The sequence below is a fragment of the Heptranchias perlo genome, chromosome 6 (assembly GCF_035084215.1).
Source record: "Heptranchias perlo isolate sHepPer1 chromosome 6, sHepPer1.hap1, whole genome shotgun sequence".
In the NCBI taxonomy this organism is placed as follows: Eukaryota; Metazoa; Chordata; class Chondrichthyes; order Hexanchiformes; family Hexanchidae; genus Heptranchias; species Heptranchias perlo.
Genome location: NC_090330.1, coordinates 83510080 through 83533841, shown reverse-complemented (window position 1 = coordinate 83533841; position 23762 = coordinate 83510080). Strand labels below are relative to the sequence as shown.

General features: G+C 44.7%; 1 protein-coding gene across 2 annotated transcripts in view; it reads right to left on the bottom strand.

Moving 5' to 3' along the window:
* uggt2 (UDP-glucose glycoprotein glucosyltransferase 2) overlaps window positions 1-23762 on the bottom strand; it is a 685376-nt gene that overhangs the window by 117642 nt on the left and 543972 nt on the right. For both annotated transcript variants that reach the window (XM_067986476.1, XM_067986475.1), the window contains exon 38: window positions 19279-19395. In XM_067986476.1, the coding sequence (XP_067842577.1) occupies window positions 19279-19395 (117 nt within the window). The remainder of the gene's footprint in view (window positions 1-19278; window positions 19396-23762) is intronic.

Here is a 23762-nt window from a genome sequence, read left to right as displayed (position 1 = left end):
AGTTAAAAACTATGGATGTCCAAAGGGACTTAGGGGTTCAGGTACATAGATCATTGAAGTGTCATGAACAGGTGCAGAAAATAATCAAGATGGCCAATGGAATGCTGGCCTTTATATCTAGAGGACTAGAGTACAAGGGGGCAGAAGTTATGCTGCAGCTATAAAAAACCTTGGTTCGACCGCACCTGGAGTACTGTGAGCAGTTCTGTGCACCGCACCTTCGGAAGGACATATTGGCCTTGGAGGTAGTGCAGCGTAGGTTTACTAGAATGATTCCCGGACTTCAAGGGTTAAGTTACGAGGAGAGATTACACAAATTGGGGTTGTATTCTCTAGAGTTTCGAAGGTTAAGGGGTGATCTGATCGAAGTTTATAAGATATTAAGGGGAACGGATAGGGTGGATAGAGAGAAACTATTTCCGCTGGTTGGGGATTCTAGGAGTAGGGGGCACAGTCTAAAAATTAGAGCCAGACCTTTCAGGAGCGAGATTAGAAAACATTTCTACACACAAAGGGTGGTAGAAGTTTGGAACTCTCTTCCGCAAACAGCAATTGATACTAGCTCAATTGCTAAATTTAAATGTGGGATAGATAGATTTTTGGCAACCAAAGGTATTAAGGGACATGGGCCTAAGGCAGGTATATGGAGCTAGATCACAGATCAGCCATGATCTTATCAAATGGCGGAGCAGGCACGAGGGGCTGAATGGCCTACTCCTGTTCCTATGTTCCGATGTAATGTTTCCTCCTGGTGTCCACCCTCTGTCATTAGTTTAAACCCACCCGTACAGCACTAGTTAACTTCCCTGCGAGGACAGTGATCCCAGCTCTGTTGAGGTGCAACCCATCCATCTTGAACAGATCCCTCCTGCCCCAGATCTCAATGCCCCAGGAATCTGAAGCCCTCCCTCCTGCACCATTGCTCCAGCCACGCATTAACCTGTCTTATCCTATTATTGCTATACTCACTGGAGCGTGGCACTGGGAGTATAGAATCATAGACATTTACAGTGCAGAAGGAGGCCATTTGGCCCATCATGTCTGTGCTGGCCGAAAAAGAGCTTTCCAGCCTAATCCCACTTTCCAGCTCTTGGTCCGTAGCCTTGTAGGTTACGGCTCTTCAAGTGCATATCCAGGTACTTTTTAAATGCCATGAGGGTTTCTGCCTCTACCACCCTTTCAGGCAGTGAGTTCCAGACTCCCACCACCCTCTGGGTGAAAAAAATTCTCCTCCACTCCCCTCTAATCCTTCTACCAATTACTTTAAATCTATGGCCCCTGGTTATTGACTTTTCTGCTAAGGGAAATAGATCCTTCCTATCCACTCTATCTAGGCTCCTCATAATTTTGTACACCTCAATTAAATCACCCCTCAGCCTCCTCTGTTCCAAAGAAAGCAACCCCAGCCTATCCAATCTTTCCTCATAGCTAAAATTCTCCAGTCCTGGCAACACCCTCATAAATCTCGTCTGTATCCTCTCTAGTGCAATCACATCTTTCCTATAATGTGGTGACCAGAACTGTACACAGTACTCTAGCTGTGGCCTAACTTGTGTTTTATACAGTTCTAGCATAAACTCCCTGCCCTTATATTCTATGCCTTGGCTAATAAAGGAAAGTATCCATACTTAAGAAAAGACATACTTGCTCTCGAGGCAGTACAAAGAAGGTTCACTCGGTTAATCCCGGGGATGAGGGGGCGGACATATGAGGAGAGGTTGAGTAGATTGGGACTCTACACATTGGAGTTCAGAAGAATGAGAGGCGATCTTATTGAAACATATAAGATTGTGAAGGGGATTGATCGGGTGGATGCGGTAAGGATGTTCCCAAGGATGGGTGAAACTAGAACTAGGGGGCATAATCTTAGAATAAGGGGCTGCTCTTTCAAAACTGAGATGAGGAGAAACTTCTTCACTCAGAGGGTAGTAGGTCTGTGGAATTTGCTGCCCCAGGAAGCTGTGGAAGCTACATCATTAAATAAATTTAAAGCAGAAATAGACAGTTTCCTAGAAGTAAAGGGAATTAGGGGTTACGGGGAGCGGGCAGGAAATTGGACATGAATTTAGATTTGAGGTTAGGATCAGATCAGCCATGATCTTATTGAATGGCGGAGCAGGCTCGAGGGGCCGATTGGCCTACTCCTGCTCCTATTTCTTATGTTCTTATGTTCTTATCCTGTATGCCTTCTTAACCTCTTAGCTTCAGGGATCTGTGGACATGCACTCCAACGTCCCTCTCTTCCTCTACACTTCTCAGAATCCTACCATTTATTGTGTATTCCCTTGCCTTATTTGCCCTCCCCAAATGCATTACCTCTCACTTTTCCGGATTGAATTCCATTTGCCACTTTTCTGCCCACCTGACCAGTCCATTGATATCTTTCTGCAGTCTACCGCTTTCCTCCTCACTATCAACCACACAGCCAATTTTAGTATCATCTGCAAACTTCTTAATCATGCCCCCTACATTTAAGTCTAAATCATTGATATATACCACAAAAAGCAAGGGACCTAGTACTGAGCCCTGTGGAACCCACTGTAAACAGCCTTCCAGTCACAAAAATACCCGTTGACCATTACACTTTGCTTCCTGTCACTGAGCCAATTTTGGATCACATGGGCTTTTACTTTTACTTTTTTGACCAGTTTGCCATGTGGGACCTTGTTAAAAGCCTTGCTAAAATCCACGTAGACTACATCAAAGGCACTACCATCATCGACCCTCTTTGTTACCTCCTCAAAAAACTCAATCAAATCCATGCTGACTGTCCTTGATTATTCCGTGCCTTTCTAAATGACAATTAATGCTGTCCCTCAGAATTTTTCCAATAATTACTCGGTCTATCCCTTTCTCCCTTTTTAAACAATGATACAACGTTAGCAGTCCTCCAATCCTCCAGCACCTCATCTGTAGCCAGAGAGAATTGGAAAATGATGGTCAGAGCCTCCGCCATTTCCTCCCTTGCTTCTCTTAACAGCCTGGGATACATTTCATCCCAGCTTGGTGATTTATCTACTTTCAAAGATGCTAAACCCCTTAATATTTCCTCTCTCACTATGTTAATCCCATCCAATATTTCACGCTCCTCCTCAACTACAATCCAGAGATTACTACCTTAGAGGTCCTGCTTTTTAAAATTCTTCCCTGATTCCTGAAACTCTGACTTCAGGGCCTTACCCCTTTTCCTCCCTATGCCATTGGTTCCCACATGGACCACGACCCCTTCCCCCCTCAAAATGTTCTGCACCCTCTCAGTGATGTCCATTACCCTGGCACCAGGAAGGCAACACACCATTCAGGACTCACATCGACGGTTGCAGAAATGCCTATCTATCCCCCCGGCTATCAAATCCCCTATAACAACAGTGCAGGTGAGTCTCCCATGGTGCCGTGGATTTGCTCCTGACTGTACTCCCCTGAGGTGCCTGCCTGCCTGTTCCTCCTAGTCTGTCTGCTGGTTATCCACTCCCTCTTCACTTGAACTCTCTGTAGCTGCAGGGTGACCACCTCCTGAAACTTGCTATCCACGAAATTCTCAGCTTCCTGTATGCACTGTAGTGATGCCAGCCGCCTCTCTTGCTCAGAAACTCTGAACTTGAGCTCGAACAGTTCGTGGCACTTCTTGCACATGTGGTTTTCCAGGACACACAAAGTGTTCTGGAGTTCCCACTTGGCACAGGATGTGCATGCGATGGGCCCCAGCTGTCCTGCCACGTTAACTAACAGTTATTTAAACTGTTTGTTTAGCTTTAAGGCACTTTACTGTTTATCTGACACTAAAACACTAACCACTAAAAAATACTGACCGACCACTAAAAAAATACTAACCACTAAAAAACACTGACCGACCACTAAAAATACACTAACCACTAAAAAACACTGACCGACCACTAAAAAAACACTAACCACTAAAAAACACTGACCGACCACTAAAAAAACACTAACCACTAAGAACAATAACCACTCAAATTACTAACCAATGAACTAAATACTTACTGACTTACCCTCTGCGCTCCTTCTTGCTTTGTTTTGATTCCTCGTGCAGCTCCCTTTATGTTCTGCTCAGTCTTAGTTTATAGTTCTTTGGTTTAAATCACTTCGTACCTCTTTCCCCCTCTGCACCCAGTTCCCACACTCACCAAATTCCCAGTTTAATGTCCTCACTCTGTTAGTGCTTCACTCCGTTAGATATGCATTCTCTGTCTTTCCCAACTTCTGTGCTCAAACTTAGTTTAATTTCCCCGGGTTCCTCCGCTCCCCCCTCTGTGCTGACTGTCACGTCTCCTTTTGAGATTTTTTTCCCTCAGTTTGTTTAACTGCTCTGGTTTCCTTCTTTTTAAACTGTTAGCTAAAAAGCCTTAAAGTTAAACAATCACTAACACGCTAACCAGTAAAAACGCTACCAACCACTAAAGACACTAACCACTAAACACAATATCCACTAAAAACACTTATCAATAAACTAAATACTTACACTGAGTCACCCTCAGCACTGAAGGTATTATGCTCTTAACAATTAAGATAAATGATAAATTAAACAATTAGCTATGATCCCTTGGCTCTGCGGCTCCTCACTCTGTGCTCACTATGACATTACTTTTTGAGTTTTCCCCTCTGTTTGTTTCCCCTCTGCCGCTCTGGGTCTCCTGATAGGCGAAGCTGCTGCTCAAGCATTAAAAGGATTGTGACTTATTTAAATCTTGATGTGGAGATGCCGGTGATGGACTGGGGTTGACAATTGTAAACAATTTTACAACACCAAGTTATAGTCCAGCAATTTTATTTTAAATTCACAAGCTTTCGGAGGCTACCTCCTACCTCCTTCCTCCTTCCACATCGTTCACCTAAGGAAGGAGGTAGCCTCCGAAAGCTTGTGAATTTAAAATAAAATTGCTGGACTATAACTTGGTGTTGTAAAATTGTTTACAATATTTAAATCTTGATATCGCAATATTTTAAAAAATTATATTGGGATTTGCCATTTTAATCGTCCTCGTCCATCTGTAAACTGCAGTGATCTGCATCCCTCGTTCCAGCTAAACCCCCGGCCCCTTGCTCTTGAACTGAGTGGCAGAATAATAATTACTATTGTCCTTGCTGCCTCCTCCACCCCCATGATTGCTTTCTGTCCATTTTCTGAATTTTTTTTAAATGGCCATGATATTTCTCCTTATAGTCTTAATGTCAACGGTCACATGCTAGCCAGCTCACCACCCCCGAGAACTGCTACTGGTCTTGCAAACACTTCCCACCACCAATCAAAGCAATTGCTGAATGTTCGCCGCATCTCATGCCGCAATGTTACACCATGAACCTGGAGCGATTTTCCTGCTGCTGATGCGGCCAAAGGCCCTGGCCACTCCTTCCGAGGTGGATGCAGCCATGGGCAAGACCCGCACTCTCTGAGCAGTAATAGGACCTCCTTCCCCTCTATCACCAAGTGCCTTTTTGTTCTCTTGATCCCCAATTATTTTCCTCCGTTCCTTGGACTCTCCTGCGAAACACCCCCTCCACACTTCCCGTTTGCAACGTCACAGGAGATTGATTAGTACATAAAAAATAGACAAATCCTGCTCACTGTCATGTGGAAAAGAGGGCTTGTTAATTCAAACAGTAAAATATATATACATGTAATGGAGTTGTTACCATTGACAAGAACTGAAGCAAATTGTTCTGTACATGTAAATTCATTGTCAATGAGTTTTCAATTGATATGAACATTTATTATATATTAATTGATCTCCTGTAGCATCATTCATGGAGAAAAATGAAAGAAATATTGGTTTGGATTACTTTATATCGTAAAATAATATCAATAGTTGCACCTTACAAGAATTAAATAAATATATGAATGGCAGAGCCTCAAAAGAATGAAGTAGATGCAAGATGAGTTTGGAAAGAAAAAGAAAGTAAGTTTTTAACCAGACGTAAACAGGCATGAAATTGGCAGTATGTTAGTGGTGCCAGCCCAAAGCCACCGTCGGGAGGCCCAAATCAGTGTCATGTTTGGGCCTCATTTGATTTTAACCAGCGAGCTGTGGGCGAGAACAGGCTGGCAAGTTGGCCTCTGTAGTTTTGAAGGGCACAGAGAAGCACTCTTATTCCTCCAGGCCCCACAAAAATATCCTAGGTTCTTTGAATGGCTTCCAGTGGTCCCAATAAGTACCACTGGTTAGGCCGCTCAATGCGTGGTACAACGGTGCACGGTCTTACTATTTGTACATGAAAATGGCAATTGGTCCTACAAACGGCATAATACCATAGTATGTACAGCACAGAGGAGGCCATTCAGCCTATCATGCCTGTGCCTGCTCTTTGAAAGAGCTATCCAATTGATCCCATTCCACTGCTCTTTCCTTCTTGGCCGTGTAAATTTTTTCCTTTCAATTCCCTTTTGAAAGTTACTATTGAATCTGCTTCCACCACCTTTACAGGCAGTGCATTCCAGATCATAACAACTCGCTGCGTAAAAAAAAAATTCCTCATGTTGCCTCTGGCTCTTTTGCCGATCACCTTAAATTTGTGTCCTCTGATTACCGACCCTTCTGCCACTGGAAACATTTTCTCCTTATTTACTCGGTCAAAATCGTTCATGATTTTGAACACATCTATCAAATCTCCCCTTAACCACCTCTGTTCTAAGGAAAACAACTAATGAAGATGGATGCCAAGTATTCATTTAGTGCCAGATTTAGGAAGATTGGAAGATTGTGGCCAGAACCTCTGCAATTTCTACCCTTATTTCCCTCAGTAACCTTGGATGCAGCCCATCTGGACCAGGTGACTTTTCTACTTTGAGTATTGCCAATCTTTTAAGTACCTCCTCTTTATTTTCATCCTATCCAATATCTTCTTCTATAGTGAAGACGGATGCGAAATGTCCATTTAGTGACCCAATAGGAACCCGATTTGCATACATCACCAGCATATATAAACAGCCTCCCATCTGTTTTAAATAGGATTGCTGGGCTAACATTTAATGGGCTGCATGGAAGTTGAATCAGGCAAGCCTTGGGCGTGAAAGGGATGTTCAATGTGCCCACCTGATTTTCTTCTGTTGGTCACTCGTTTTTTCAGTGAGAAATGGGCGACTGGCTGTTGAAAATCACCTCCCATATCTCTCAGAAACATCTCAAAGTGCTTCACACACAAAGAAGTACTTTAAAGTGCAATGATTGTTATTTAGGTATTACATTTAATCTTGTCTCTGTGGCTCCTCATTCTAGACCTCTCAACTACTGGAACAGTCTGCTTCTATGTACCCTGTTCCATCCCATCATGATTTTAAAAACTTCTATCATATCACCCCATAATCTGTGTTCTAATGAACAAAGTCCCAATTTTTCATGTCTTTCTTCATATTTGTATTTCCTCACACCAGGCAGCATCTTAGCCAATCTGCATTGTACCCTTCATAAAGCCTCAATGGCCTTCTCATAGTGTGGAGCCCAATACTGCACACTGTACTCTGACTGAGGTCTTATTAAAGTTTTACGTAGTTCATCATTACCTTTTTGCTTCTAGAATAGATATTTTGCTTAATATTAGCTAAAAGTCCAAGAATTGATGGTGTTGAGCTTTCATTTTTAAAATAAATCTTGTAATAATAAACATAATAGTTTGTAGTCACCTGTGGAATAGCATCCTGACTAGCACTTCCTCTAATAACTTTTGGTCTTTTTCTACTTCTCAATCCTGGTCTTTATTTTGTTTCAACCAACAGAATATATCTTTGTTAGCTCTCTTTTCCCCCTTTTTTGTTTTGTCCCTTTGTTCACAATCTGTTTTCAACTCTCAATGCCCAAGCTTCAAGCTAACTAACATTGTTTCTGAGAGTGCCAACAGAACTATATTAATGTTGCAAGATAAAATAGAGTAACAACTGCATTAGCAAAGAGGAGCAATGGCTGAGAAAATATATATCTTCATTGAGTAGTACTGGCATTAATAGAATCAAATATGATTTTAGAAGCATCTGAAAATCAAAATTGAACCATCAGCAAAGCAGCATTACTCAGTTTATAGTTCTGTATGAATGCTGACTATAGGAACAGGAGTAGGTAATTCAATAGACCACAGCTGATCTGTATCTTAACTTCATCTACCCGCCTTGGTTCCGTAACCCTCAACACCCTTGCCTAACATCTATCTGTCAATCTCAGTTGTAAAATTTTCGACTGACCTAGCCTCAACAGCTTTTTGAGGGAGAGTGTTCCAGATTTCCACTACCTTTTGTGTGAAGGAGTGGTTCCTGACACCACCTTTGAATGGCCTACCTGTAATGTTAAGGATCCGAGCTTCTTACTATTTAGAAAATACTCTGATCTATCTTTCTTAGGTCCAAAGTGGATGACTTCACACTTCCCTACATTGAACTCCTTCTGCCACAGTTTTGCCCACTCACTTAATCTATCAATGTCCTTTTGCAACTTTCTGCTTCCATCCTATCTGCCACCTAACTTAGTGTCATCAGCAAACTTGGATATACAGCTCTATCAAAATCATTTATAAATATAGTGAAAAGCTGAGGCCCCAGTACAGATCCCTAGGGGAAACCACTAGTCACATCCTGCTAATTGGAGTAAATATCCATTATCCCTACTCTCTGTCTCCTACCCCCGAACCAATTCCCCACCCATGTCAAGAGGTTGCCTCCAGTTCCATGTGCTTCCATTTTTTCTAACAGTCTGTTTTGTGGAACCTTATCGAATGCCTTCTGGAAGTCCATGTAAATATCAACCTCAGACCCTCCCTTATCTACCACGTTAGTGATCTCATCAAAAAATTCAACCAGGTTGGTTAGACATGACTTACCCGATACAAATTTATGCTGGGTCTTTCTGATCAGTTCTTATTTGTCCAAGTACTTAGTCACTCTGTCACTAATAACAGATTCTATTAACTTCCCCACAACAGATATTAAACTAATAGGTCTATAATTTCCTGGTTTATCTCTCCCACCCTTCTTAAATAATGGAGTGACATTGGCAATTTTCCAAACCAAGGGGACAATTCCTGAATCAAGAGAGTTTTGGAAGATCATGACTATTATGCTATTATGTTACTGTGCTGATGCTCAGTAGATCTTAATTTTCATAGCCTTCCAGAATCCATTTGATTCCATTACTGGCTACCCAACTATATATGTTGCTTAAAAAATTAGTGTTTGTCCCCATTGAGCAATTTCATTGAGCAGTGATCATGTGACCATCTGTTTCTATTGCTTTCTAATAATCTCACTGGTTGACGGTTAACTACTTCTGACCCGATTGTTTGGTAAAGAAAGGCCAGGTGAGGACATGCATTTGGCAAGTTTCAATATATGCATTAATGGCTCATTAGTCTTTAATAACCACATGACCATTTCCATGGAAACTGCTATCGTTGATTTTGAATACTGCATTCTTCCCAGAGTAGAATTGTTTTAAAAAATCTATTCTTCCCCCTACACTAAACCTGTAGAAACGTTCTCAAGTCAGAGAGTACAGGAGGCAGGCATTAGTAGCGTTTCCTTGGCAAGAAGAGGTCAGCCTTTCCTTAGGCTTTTGCTTCTACAAGTGGCTGAATAAAGATGTTGCATCTAGAACTCCTAGAAGACATCCACTTTCAGTAATGTATCAATAAAAGATTTAAACTCGTACTATGTGATATATGGAAATTATTTTTAGTCATGCAGTTATTTAGTTCATAAAATCTCACCCAAGTGCCTCTTGGATTCATTATGAGTCAGAATTGGAAGGGAGGGAAGAGAATATGCTACAACAGTTTGATCACAAATCTGGAACTACTTAACCATATGTCGCATATCCTCTCTCTTGATATTTTTGATTTGTTTATTCCCCTGGAAGACCAGAGCTGGTTTTATTGTGGAATCACAGAGGTACCAAGTGTATACCATGCTCTTCCCTACATCAAAAGAGGGAATCAGAGGAAGAGTAACCCCATTTGCTGAAGTGCACCTTTTACCAGCTGGCTATAAAATAGCATAGTGTAGGTCACCTACTTGCCTTATTGGCCAGGATGGTGCATGGGAAAGAGAGAGAGAAGAGGAGAAAAATAATAAAGTACTTTAGCCAAGAAAAAAAAAACATTTGATGCAAATAAAACTAATATTTGTGCCTTCACAGGAAACATGACAAATTTGCATAAAATGATCTTTAAAATTATCATGCTTATTATTTATAATCTGACTGGTGTGATGTACATAATGCAGAAAAAATGAAGCCACCATGGATTTTGTTAAAAAACACTAGCACCACTGTAAACACTAATTATGTCTGTTTGCTAAATTGACTGAAAAACTTATACAGGACTTGAGAATAACTGCATTAAACACCAGCAAAGTGACACCTACACAGGAAACAATGGGCGCTACACGGCCTCTCCGACATCCAAGATGGCATCTTGGATGCGCACGCACGTTTCCAGTGTGACGGCGCCAGATGCCATCTTGGTATAGGAGTTAGCGTAGACGCAGATAATGAACGCTGAAATCATGTAAAGTAGGTAGAAAATGGCTTCAATCAGTATGCAATGCTGAATTAAAGTGATAAACACCATTTTGGGACTTAACGCTCAACTCAACGCACAGTCTTAACCCCGACCATCCAAACGTGTCTTAGAGTGCCTGGAGGACCCCCCACCAGCGCTATTTAAAGGGATCATGCAGGATTTACAGGTTAGTGGCTGGATTATTGCTTCTGGCTGCCGAGACATTTGTAACTGTTTTGGAGGTCTCTTACAGTTGAATACTAGGACGCGGGGACATAGCCTAACATTTAGAGCCAGGACGTGCAGGAGTGAAGTTAGAAAATGCTTTTACACGCAATGGGTGGGAGACGTTTGGAATGCTCTTCTGCAGATGGCAGTTGATGCTAGCTCACTTGTGCAAGTTAAATCTGAGATTGATAGATTTCGGTGAACCAAGGGTATTAAGGGATATGGGGCTAAGGCGGGTATATGGAGTTAGGTCACAGGTCCACCATGATCTCATTGAATGGTGGAACAGGCTGAAGGGGCTAAATGCCACTGCCACTTGCTGCCTCTTGATCTGCGCCACCTTCTCTTGCAAGAAAGCGAGACATGTGTCTGGGTGACGTGCCTGTCATGACTGAATAGCTGCCAGAGTGTGTGGCCTGTGAGTTGTGGGTGGGCGGCTTGAAACAGTGGCAATGTGTAAGGGTGAGTGGAAGCATCTGCTTGGAAGAGTTGAGTACCAATGGAAAGAGTTTGTTGGTATGTGGGGGATGGGGGGGTGTAGTGCGTGGTACAGTTGGTAGGAGACGCCACTCATTGACTTCGTCCCCTGCTGCCTTCCACTATGTTTTGGATATATGTCTGGAGGGCCTCTTGCCCCCACCACTACCACCAGCCCCCCCCGCGGATATAGGATATTCCTCCTTTTGTCCACCTCTTGCACCAAGGTCTCTAGTGCATCAGCGAGAACCTTGGTGCACGCACTCTCGCAGGCCTGGTACCATCGACAGCTACAGGTGAGGTGCCTGAAGATTGGAGGGTAGCAAATGTTGTGCCTTTGTTTAAGAAGGGCGGCAGGGAAAAGCCTGGGAACTACAGACCGGTGAGCCTGACATCTGTAGTGGGTAAGTTGTTAGAGGGTATTCTGAGAGACAGGATCTACGGGCATTTGGAGAGGCAGGGACTGATTAGGAACAGTCAGCATGGTTTTGTGAGAGGAAAATCATGTCTCACAAATTTGGTTGAGTTTTTTGAAGGGGTAACCAAGAAGATAGATGAGGGCTGTGCAGTAGACGTGGTCTACATGGACTTTAGCAAAGCCTTTGACAAGGTACCGCATGGTAGGTTGTTACATAAGGTTAAATCTCACGGGATCCAAGGTGAGGTAGCCAAATGGATACAAAATTGGATTGACGGCAGAAGACAGAGGGTGGTTGTAGAGGGTTGTTTTTCAAACTGGAGGCCTGTGACCAGCGGTGTGCCTCAGGGATCGGTGCTGGGTCCGCTGTTATTTGTTCTTTATATTAATGATTTGGATGAGAATTTAGGAGGCATGGTTAGTAAGTTTGCAGATGACACCAAGATTGGTGACATTGTGGACAGTGAAGAAGGTTATCTAGGATTCCAACAGGATCTTGATAAATTGGGCCAGTGGGCCGATGAATGGCAGATGGAGTTTAATTTAGATAAATGTGAGGTGATGCATTTTGGTAGATCGAATCGGGCCAGGACCTACTCCGTTAATGGTAGGGCGTTGGGGAGAGTTATAGAACAAAGAGATCTAGGAGTACAGGTTCATAGCTCCTTGAAAGTGGAGTCACATGTGGATAGGGTGGTGAAGAAGGCATTCAGCATGCTTAGTTTCATTGGTCAGAACATTGAATACAGGAGTTGGGATGTCTTGTTGAAGTTGTACAAGACATTAGTTAGGCCACACTTGGAATATTGTGTACAGTTCTGGTCACCCTATTATAGAAAGGATATTATTAAACTAGAAAGAGTGCAGAAAAGATTTACTAGGATGCTACTTGATGGTTTGACTTATAGGTAGAGGTTGGATAGGCTGAGACTTTTTTCCCTGGAGAGTAGGAGGTTTCGGGGTGATCTTATAGAAGTCTATAAAATAATGAGGGGCATAGATAAGGTAGATAGTCAAAATCTTTTCCCTAAGGTAGGGGAGTCTATAATGAGGGGGCATAGATTTAAGGTGAGAGGGGAGAGATAAAAAGGGTCCAGAGGGGCAATTTTTTCACTCAAAGGGTGGTGAGTGTCTGGAACGAGCTGCCAGAGGCAGTAGTAGAGGCGGGTACAATTTTGTCTTTTAAAAAGCATTTGGACAGTTACATGGGTAAGATGGGTATAGAGGGATATGGGCCAAGTGCAGGCAATTGGGACTAGCTTAGTGGTATAAACTGGGCGACATGTACATGTTGGGCCGAAGGGCCTGTTTCCATGTTGTAAACTTCTATGATTCTATGATTCTAACTCAGATCGGCAGATTGGTGAGGCCTGGCGTGCGGATTGCAATATGATTAAATGACAAAAGGGATGATGGTGCAAGGCAAAGGGGGGTGGTAATGGGACAGGTAAAGAAACAAATTACACAAATTGGGGTTGTATTCTCTGGAGTTTCGAAGGTTAAGGGGTGATCTGATCGAAGTTTATAAGATATTAAGGGGAACGGATAGGGTGGATAGAGAAACTATTTCTGCTGGTTGGGGATTCTAGGAGTAGGGGGCACAGTCTAAAAAATAGAGCCAGACCTTTCAGGAGCAAGATTAGAAAACATTTCTACACACAAATGGTGGTAGAAGTTTGGAACTCTCTTCCGCAAATGGCAATTGATACTAGCTCAATTGCTAAATTTAAATCTGAGATAGATAGCTTTTTGGCAATCAAAGGTATTAAGGGATATGGGCCAAAGGCAGGTATATGGAGTTAGATCACAGATCAGCGGTGACCTTATCAAATGGCGGTGCAGGCACGAGGGGCTGAATGGCCAACTCCTGTTCCTATGTTCCTAAAAGATCATGATGTGGAGATGCCGGTGATGGACTGGGGTGGACAAATGTAAGGAATCTTACAACACCAGGTTATAGTCCAACAAATTTATTTTAAAATCACAAGCTTTCGGAGATTATCTCCTTCGTCAGATGATTGAATGAAAAGGTTCTCAAATCGCATATCTTATACAATGTTGGGACAGCATCACACCAATCAAAAGGTGTCGTTGTTATTCAAACAGGCCAGTCACGGAGAACAGAACGTCCCAGTACACTCGATATACATTGTGTCTTTTACACAGGCAAGCAGAAAGAAACTTAAAATGGCAGAGAGAGAGAGAGAATTTTAAAAAACATATAAATTTTTTCCCCCTTTTTGCTGGTGGGGTTACGTGTAGCGTGACATGAACCCAAGATCCCGGTTGAGGCCGTCCTCATGGGTGCGGAACTTGGCTATCCCCTTAAAATTCTCTCTCTCTCTCTGCCATTTTAAGTTTCTTTCTGCTTGCCTGTGTAAAAGACACAATGTATATCGAGTGTACTGGGACGTTCTGTTCTCCGTGACTGGCCTGTTTGAATAACAACGACACCTTTTGATTGGTGTGATGCTGTCCCAACATTGTATAAGATATGCGATTTGAGAACCTTTTCATTCAATCATCTGACGAAGGAGATAATCTCCGAAAGCTTGTGATTTTAAAATAAATTTGTTGGACTATAACCTGGTGTTGTAAGATTCCTAAAAGATCGGTCTAGATGCGTTGTAAATAGCAACAGCCAAACCATAACCAGCAGCTGCAGTCCAACAAAAAAAACATTTAAAAATGGGAGCAGTGGTTATGATCTGAAGTTACTGAAATCAATGTTGAGTCCGGAAGGTTGTAAAGTGCCTAAACGAAAGATGAGGTGGTGTTCCTTAAGCTTCCGTAGAGCTTCATTGGAGCAGTGTAAGAGGCCGAGGACAGAGAGGTCAGAGTGGGAGTGGGACAAGGGATTAAAACGGCAAGTGACTGGCAGGTCAGGGTCACGCTTGTGGACTGAGCAGAGTTGTTCAGCAAAGCGATCACCCAATCTGTGTTTGGTCTACCCAATGTAGAGGAGACCGCATTGTGAGCAGCGAATACAGTGTACTAAATTGAAAGTACAAGTAAACAGCTGTTTCAGATGGAAGGAGTGTTTGGAGCCCTGCACGGTGGGAAGGGAGGAGGCGAAAGGGCAGGTGTTGCATCTTTTGCGCTCACATGGGAAGGTCCCGTGGGATGGAGAGCGGGTATTGGGGATGATGCAGGATTGGACCAGGGTGTTGTGGAGGGAGCGGTCCCATCTGAATGCTGAACGGGAAGGGGAGGAGAAGATGTGTTTGGTGGTGGGATCGCGCTGGAGGTGGCGGAAATGGTGGAGGATGATACGTTCAATGTGGAGGCTGGTGGGGTGGAAGGTAAAGACAAAAGAGATCCTATCATGATTCTGCGAGGGAGGGGAAGGTGTGAGTGCAGAAACATTGACCTCTCTGCTAAGGGAAATAGGTTCTTCCTATCCACTCTATCTAGGCCCCTCATAATTTTATACACCTCAATTAAATCACCCCTCAGCTTCCTCTGTTCCAAAGAAAACAACTCCAGCCTATCCAATCTTTCCTCATAGCTAAAATTCTCCAGTCCTGGTAACATCCTCGTAAATCTCCTCTGTACCCTCTCTAGTGCAATCACTTTTTTCCTGTAATGTGGTGACCAGAACTGTACGCAGTACTCAAGCTGTGGCCTAACGAGTGCTTTATACAGTTCTAGCATAACCTCCCTGCTCTTATATTCTATGCCTCAGCTAATAAAAGAAAGTATCCCGTATGCCTTCTTAACCACCTTATCTACCTGTCCTGCTAGCTTCAGGGACCTGTGGACATGCACTCCAAGATCCGTCTCTTCCTCTACACTTCTCAGTATCCTACTATTTATTGTGTATTCCCTTGCCTTGTTTGCCCTCTCCAAATGCATTACCATACAATTCTCTGGATTGAATTCCATTTGCCACTTTTCTGCCCACCTGACCAGTCCATTGATATCTTCCTGCAGTCTCCAGCTTTCCTCCTCACTATCAACCACACGGCCAATTTTTTATCATCCGCAAACTTCTTAATCATGCCCCCTACATTTAAGTCTAAATCATTAATATATACCACAAAAAGCAAGGGACCTAGTACTGAGCCCTGTGGAACCTCACTTGAAACAGGTTTCCAGTCACATAAGCACCCGTCGACCATTACCCTTTGCTTCCTGCCACTGAGCCAATTTTAGATCCAATTTGCCACTTTCGCAGGGATCCCATGGGCTTTTACCTTTTTGACCAGTCTGCCATGTGGGACCTTGTCAAAAGCCTTGCTAAAATCCATGTACACTACAACAAACGCACTACCCTCATCGACCCTCCTTGTTATCTCCTCAAAAAATTCAATCAAGTTAGTCAGACACGACCTTCCCTTAACAAATCCATGTTGACTGTCCTTGATTAGTCCATGCCTTTCTAAATGACGGTTTATACTGTCTCTCAGAATTGATTCCAATAATTTGCTCACCACCAAGGTTAGATTGACTGGCCTGTAATTACTCGGTCTATCCTTCGCTCCCTTTTTAAACAATGGTACATTAGCAGTCCTCCAATCCTCCAGCACCACGTCAGAGCCCAAATATTTCCTCCTTTGCTTCTTTTAACAGCCTGGGATACATTTCATCTTGGCCTGGTGATTTATCTATTTTCAAAGATGCTAAACCCCTTAATACTTGCTCCTCCTTAACTACAAGCTCTGCATCGTCCCCCTCTTTTGTGAAGACAGGCGCAATGTATTCATTAAGAACCATATCCACATCTTCCGCCTCCACACATTGACCTTTTTGGTCTCTAATAGGCCCGACTCTTTCCTTAGTTATCTTCTTGCTCTTTATGTATTTTTCATGCCCTCTCTTTGCTTTCCTAATTTCCTTTTTAATTTCACCCCTGCACTTTCTGTACTCCTCTAGGCTTTTTGCAGTACTGAGCTCTTGGTGTCTGACATAAGCTTCCCTTTTTTGTCTTATCTCATCCTCGTCATCTAGGGAGCTCTGGATCTGGCAGTTCCACCCTTTTTCTTTGTAGGAACATGTTTACTCTGAACCCCTTGAATGCCTCCCACTGCTCTGACACTGATTTACCTTCAAGTAGCTGTTTCCAGTCCACCTATGCTAAATCACATCTCAGCTTAGTAGAATTGGCCTTTCTCCAATTTAGAACTTTTACTCCTGTTCTAGCTCACTGAATTATGATCACTACCACCAAAATGCTCTCCCACTGATACTCCTTCCACCCGCCCAGCTTCATTCCCCAAAACTAAATCCAGAATTGCCCCCTCTCTTGTTGGGCTTGCTACATACTAGCTAAAAAAGTTCTCTTGAATGCAATTGGAGAATTCTGCACCCTCTATACCTTTTACACTGAAGTGCGGGAAATAGGACAGACATGGTTGAGGGGCCTGTCAACTACAGTGCAGGGGAATCCTTGGTTGAGGAAAAAGGAAGACATATTGGAAGCACTGGTGTGGAAGGTGGCATCATCAGAACAGATACGACGGAGATGGTGAAATTTGGAGAAGGGAATAGAATCCTACAGGAAGCGGAGTGGGAGGAAGTGTAATCAAGGCAGCTGTGGGAGTCGGTGGGCTTATAATAGATATTGGTTGACAGCCTATCCCCAGAAATAGAGATAGAGAAGTCGAGGAAGGGAAGAGTCAGAAATAGAACCTTGTGATGGCGAGGGAAGGGTGGAAATTGGAAGCAAAGTTGATGAAATTTTCCAGTTGGGGGCAAGAGCAGGAAGCGGCACAGTCATCAATGTACCGGAAAAAGAGGTGAGGGAGGGGACCTGAGTAGGACTGGAAGAAGGAATGTTCCACGTAGCCCACAGAAAGGCAGGCATAGCTGGGACCCATACGAGTTCCCATAGTGACACCTTTTATTTGGAGGAAGTGATTGGAGTCAAAGGAGAAGTTGTTCAAATAAGAACAAGTTCAGCCAGGCGGAGGAGGGTGGTGGTGGATGGGGACTGGGCCTCCAGTCAAGGAAGAAGCGGAGGGCCCTGGTGGGGGATAAAGGTGTAGAGGGACTGGACGTCCATTGTGAAAAGGAGATGCTTAGGGCTGGGGAACTGGAAACTGTTAAACTGTTAAAGTGGCGGAGGGCGTCGGAAGAGTTACGGATGTAGGTCAGAAGAGACTGGACAAGGGGAGAAAAAAGAGTCGAGACAGGAGCAAGTAAGTTCCGTGGGGCAAGAACAGGCTGAAACGATGGGTCTCCCAGGCAGTCCTGTTTGTGGATCTTGGGTATGAGGTAGAAGCGGGCTGTGCTGGGTTGGGGGACTATAAGGTTGGAGGCCGTGGGGGGGAAGATCTCCAGAGGAGATAAGGTCAGTGACGGTCTGGGAAACTATGGCTTGATATTCGGCAGTGGGGGCATGGTCCAGGGGGAGGTAGGAGGAGGTGTCAGAGAGTTGGTATTCAGCCTCCGCAAGGTAGTGGTTTGTTTGCCACACAACAACAGCGCCGCCCTTGTCAGCAGGTTTAATGATAATGTCAGGGTTGGACCTGAGAGAACGGAATGCTGCAAGTTCAGAGGGAGGTAGGTTAGAGTGAGTGAGGGGAGTAGAGAAATTGAGATGGCCGATGTCATGTCAGTAGTTCACAATGAAAAGATCAAGAGAGGGTAGGAGGCCAGATGGAGGGGTCCAGATGGAACGAGAATTCTGAAGACGGGAGAAAGGATCTGCTGTGCGGGGGGAAGTCTTCTGGCCAAAGAAGTGGACGCGGAGGCGAAGGCGATGGAAGAAGAGCTCATCATCGTGTTGCGCTCGAAATTCATTGAGGTGGGGGCATAAGGGGATGAAGTTAAGGCCTTGGCTGAGGACTGATCATTCGGGGTCAGTGAGGGGAAGGTCAGAGGGAATAGTGAAAACACAAAGGGTGAGATTGGAGGGAGGGATGGGAGGGAGGGAGGATGCCGGTTGTTTGCCATTTTAATTCCCCGTCCCACTCCCAACTCTGACCTCTCTGTCCTTGGCCTTTTATACTGTTCCAATAAAGTTCAACAGACATTCGAGGAACAGCACCTCATCTTTTGTTTAGGCACTTTATAACCTTCCGGACACAACAGTGATTTCAATAACTTCAGATCATAACCACTGCTGCCATTTTAAAATTGTTTTTTCCTTTTTTTTGCCTTTTTTTTGTGGGACTGCAGCTGCTGTTTATGGTTCTGCTATTGCCATTTACAGCTCCTCTGGACTGATCTTTTGTTTCTTTACCTGTCCCATTACCATCCTCCTTGCCTTGCACATCATACCTTTTGTCATTTAATCACTCATGCCCTCTGCCCTATCACGGACCTTCCCTTTTGTTCTTTCCTCCCCTCCACTCCCCCACCTTTCCTGCCTCTGAACTCGTTTAAAAACTTCAACTCTTTAACATCTTTCAGTTCTGACGAAAGTCTTCGACCTGAAACGTTAACTCTGTTTCTTTCTCCACAGATGCTGCCTCACTTGCTGAGCTTTTCCAGCATTTTCTGTTTTTATTTCAGATTTCCAGCATTCACTGTATTTTGCTTTTGATTTGACTGGCCATAGAATAATTTCATAAGCATAGTTCTATGCCTATAGAACATTAGCTAAACATACCCATCAACTACATGAAAAAAAAGTTATTTGTGGTGTTCATTCAGATGGTGTTAGCAGATATGTTAATTTTGATAAAGTAGTTTATGATATCAGGTACTTTACCCACCAGGTCTATAGTTTTAGCGATCTTTTTGGACTCATCATTGCACCAGGTTTCACACCAGAGCCATTCCTGTGGTAGGGATTTGATGGCCACCTGATGGATCATGTTATTGGGCAAGTCCTGGAAGAAAGAAAAACAAAATGATGGCACTAACCCTTGTGGCCTAAACAGGCAGGAATATATTATTCTAAATAGTAAGAAAATAGATGAATAAATAGTTACTGTAGTTAATAGGAGAGAGAAATGAAGTTATGCTTTATATTACATTATTCACCTGTGGAATTTAGATCCTGTATAACTAATCAGATAAGGTAGTGTTCAACATACCAACATGTAAACACAAGCATGAATCTATCCTGAAGATATTGTTATATACTGTTATTAAATTTGACTTGCTAATATGTTGTGCAACCAATCTGAAATAGATCATTCGCACGCAGTTATTTTTCTTAGCAATTGTCAAGAATAACAAAGACATATTTTTTTTATTAGCCTAGCGCAGTCTAATCTCAAAATGATTATTCCAGCTGTATTACAGGCTGAATGTTTGCAAGGGAAGTCTGGGTTACGTTTTTCTTTAGACCTTTCAAAAACAGAACCTGTCACAGTGAATTTACTGTGTCAGACAGTCTCCTGCATTATTCATAAATAATACCTTTCACAACAACAAATCATGTTTGAGAAAACTGTGGCTCTAAATATTGCCCAATAAATCTGGCTCCAGATTAGTGAATGTTGGGCTGAAAACTGAACTCACTGTTTTTCATACCATGTTTAGTACCGACATGGATGTCTGAATTCAAATCCATATAAATCCAATAATGTGCCTGCTGGTCATGAATCCATCCTATTTTGCTAGGGTCATCTTCACAAACTAGTAGATAGCAAAAAATTGCTGCCATTCCTTATTTCTGCCATCTTCCAATCGCTGACTTGGTATCTGCATAATGCTGTTACCTCCATTTACCAAAAAAGGGAACTGGGATCCATTTCCTTTAGTATTTCTTCAGCTAATACCCCAGTACAGCAGAGGAGGTAGATAGGCCAAAACTACAAGTCCTAGAGATTACACTGTTTGCCTTAAAAAAACAGGCACATAGGATTTGACAGTAGAATTCATGTGATCATTTTTTTATACCCCTCCCCCTCCTCCAAACTAGTCTTGATCTCAGAGTAGGTTCTGGCCTGTTCTGAAGTATGAAGCTTGTCGGGATACCGTACAAAATTTGTCCAATTTATATTTAAGTCCAAGATCCTGCTGTATAGGAAACAAGATTTAAGGTAGAGGGCTTACTTGTAACAATGGGGGAGAAATTCAACTTGCACTGGTTTCCAGCACAAAATGGGCGGCATGATCCAAACGTGCGCCCAAAGACGTTGGTGAGACGGCCAAGCCAAATTTGACATTGGGCCTCATTTGAATCAAATTGATGAGCTGCAAGCACCAATTAGACATCTTGATGCAGCTCGCTGGTTGGGCCCGTAGTGAATTTTGGCCAGCTCCGACACCGGGCCAGATAGATCCTAGGGGCGGGGCAGGAGATGAAGTAGAAGGGGTGAGCCCGGGCCAGCAGCTCGTGCCTGCTCCACCATTTGATAAGATCATGGCTGATCTGTGATCTAACTCCATGGGCTCGATTTTAGGGTCGGGTTTCCTGCGGGTTTCCAGCGGGGGGGGGGGGGGCCCCCGAAAATCCCGATATGAGGTCACGTGACCGGGTCGCACCGCGATCCCGACCACTTCCGGGTTCCCCGACGACGTGCGGGGCTGCGTGCGTGGCCCCCGCTGGTGGGAATCCCGCAGGCAATGAAAGCCAGCGGGGTTCCACTTGAGAGTACTTACCTTGCTTGTTGAGGTCAGTTAATGAGCTGAATCAGCTGTCAAAAGAGGAAGTGTGGGATTTCACCTGCATCGCAGCGTGTTTCCCACACTGGAGGAAACAGTCTCTCTCCAACCAGGCGTGTTGCAGCCAGCAGCCTGTGGCAGGTGCCAAGGTGCACCCCACGGGGGAGAGCCCTCACCCACGCAGGAGGCCACCGCGTCACATAGGGCAACCCCTGCCCCCCACCACCCCCCGCCAAGCCAGAGGACAGACCGACACGAAACTGCAGCCCCAGTCCGAGGAACCACCCACCTACCCTGCGCAACCCCTCAGACCAACACCTGCCAGATGGGTGGTGCATGGACACCCTCAGAGGACGAACAGCATGACCAGCCCCAGCAGCCTCGCAGTCCACGCCGGTCGCCGCAGAGACGTGGAGCCCCCCAACACGGGGTTGTTGCACGCCCACCTGCACAGCAGGAGGGAGGGCTACCGCAGAGAGAGACGCATCGCAGAGGGCACTACCCTCGCCACAGGGTCCACAGACCGAGGCGCAGCTCCCCGGACCTCTCCGAGCAGCAGTGCACACGGAGGCGCAGATTCGCTCGACATGTAGTCGTGGAGATCTGCAGGCTCTTTCATGCCGAGCGGCTCCTGGCTGGCCCCAGCACCAACTGCTTACCTGTCGCTGTCAAAGTCACCACTGCCCTCCACAACTTCTCCGCCGCATCCTTCCAGGGTGCAGCCGGCTACACCTCGGATGTCTCTCAGTGGTCTGCGCGGAAGAGCCCTGCAAATACACCTGCACCTACTCTGCAGTAACACGATGGGTGGCATCAGTGGTGGGTCCTCATAGTGATACCCAGGAGCGGGCATTATTGGACACAACAGACAGGATTCGCGGAGACATGGCAGTGGTGGTGCCAATATAATGTGCGCTGTTTGTTGCTCTGAAATTCAATATAGGTAACACCCATGGCAAACCCTCCGACACCCTTGTGCACCCCCTTCATGCTCACGAAACATTTGCCTTACGCTGCCTACTGCACATATGTGATGCATGCCCTGTGGCTGCAGCACAGGTGGTGGCAGGTTGAGTGAGGCTGGCCGTGAGGGAGATGCACGAGAGGGTGAGTATGGGATAGAGCCATGAGATTGTATGAGGATTGGGTCGCGTGTTAGTGGCAGGATGAGTACTGGCGAGGTGAGTAGGTGGAGGTAAGATGAGGATGGGGTTTGAGTGGGTATGAGGGGTGATGTGACAGAGTAGTGTTGGCGGTGCCGAAGGAGATGTGGGGTTGGGGCAGTGTTGTGGCAGATGGAGTGTAGGGGAAAGACTTCGTGTTCTCATTGTGGCTGACCTACTGAGGTCATTGCAGCGCCTCCTGCACTGTAAGCAGGTGGGCGATATGTTGGTTGCGCAGGTGACCCCCTCTGCCACCTTGAGCCAGGCCTTCTTGGTGGCAGAGGCAGGCCGCTTCCTCCTGCCCGCCGGGTGGAAGATCTCTGTCTTCGCCCTCCTCCTCACCCCATCTGATGATACCTGGGGTGAGGCATCATTAAACTGGGAGCAGCCTTCCCCCTGGGCTGCTCCATGCTGAAATTTGTTCCATTGGTTGCAGCATCTGTCAGTGGAGGACTGCCCCTTTAACTAGAGAGCCTCCAGCTGACAGATCGTACTGCGCATGCGCAGCCCGCCCGACGCGCAGACCAGCAGCGTGGACCCCGGAGGAGCAGGTAATTGATTCCTATTAGTGTGTTGCCTGCTACGATCGCGCGGGCAGCCCACTAATTTCACCGAGCGTGTTGACCACGCTCCCGAAACCCAACCCGCCGGAAACCCGCAGGCCTGGTAAAATCGAGCCCCATATACCTGCCTTTGGCCCAAAAAAATCTATCTCAGATTTAAATTTAGCAATTGAGCTAGTATCAATTGCCGTTTGCGGAAGAGAGTTCCAAACTTCTACCACCCTTTGTGTGTAGAAATGTTTTCTAATCTCACTCCTGAAAGGTCTGGCTCTAATTTTTACACTATGCCCCCTACTCCTAGAATCCTCAACCAGCAGAAATAGTTTCTCTCTATCCACCCTATCTGTTCCCCTTAATATCTTATAAACTTCGATCAGATCACCCCTTAACCTTCGAAACTCCAGAGAATACAACCCCAATTTGTGTAATCTCTCCTCGTAACTTAACCCTTGAAGTCTGGGTATCATTCTAGTAAACCTACGCTGCACTCCCTCCAAGGCCAATATGTCCTTCCGAAGGTGCGGTGCCCAGAACTGCTCACAGTACTCCAGGTGCGGCCTAACCAGGGTTTTGTATAGCTGCAGCATAACTTCTGCCCCCTTGTACTCTAATCCTCTAGATATAAAGGCCAGCATTCCATTGGCCTTATTGATTATTTTCTGCACCTGTTCATGACACTTCAATGATCTATGTACCTGAACCCCTAAGTCCCTTTGGACAGCCACTGTTTTTAACTTTTTACCATTTAGAAAGTACCCTGTTCTATCCTTTTTTGATCCAAAGTGGATGACCTCACATTTGTCTACATTGAATTCCATTTGCCACAGTTTTGCCCATTCACCTAATCTATCAATATTCCTTTGTAATTTTATGTTTTCATCTACACTGCTTACAATGCCACCAATCTTTGTGTCA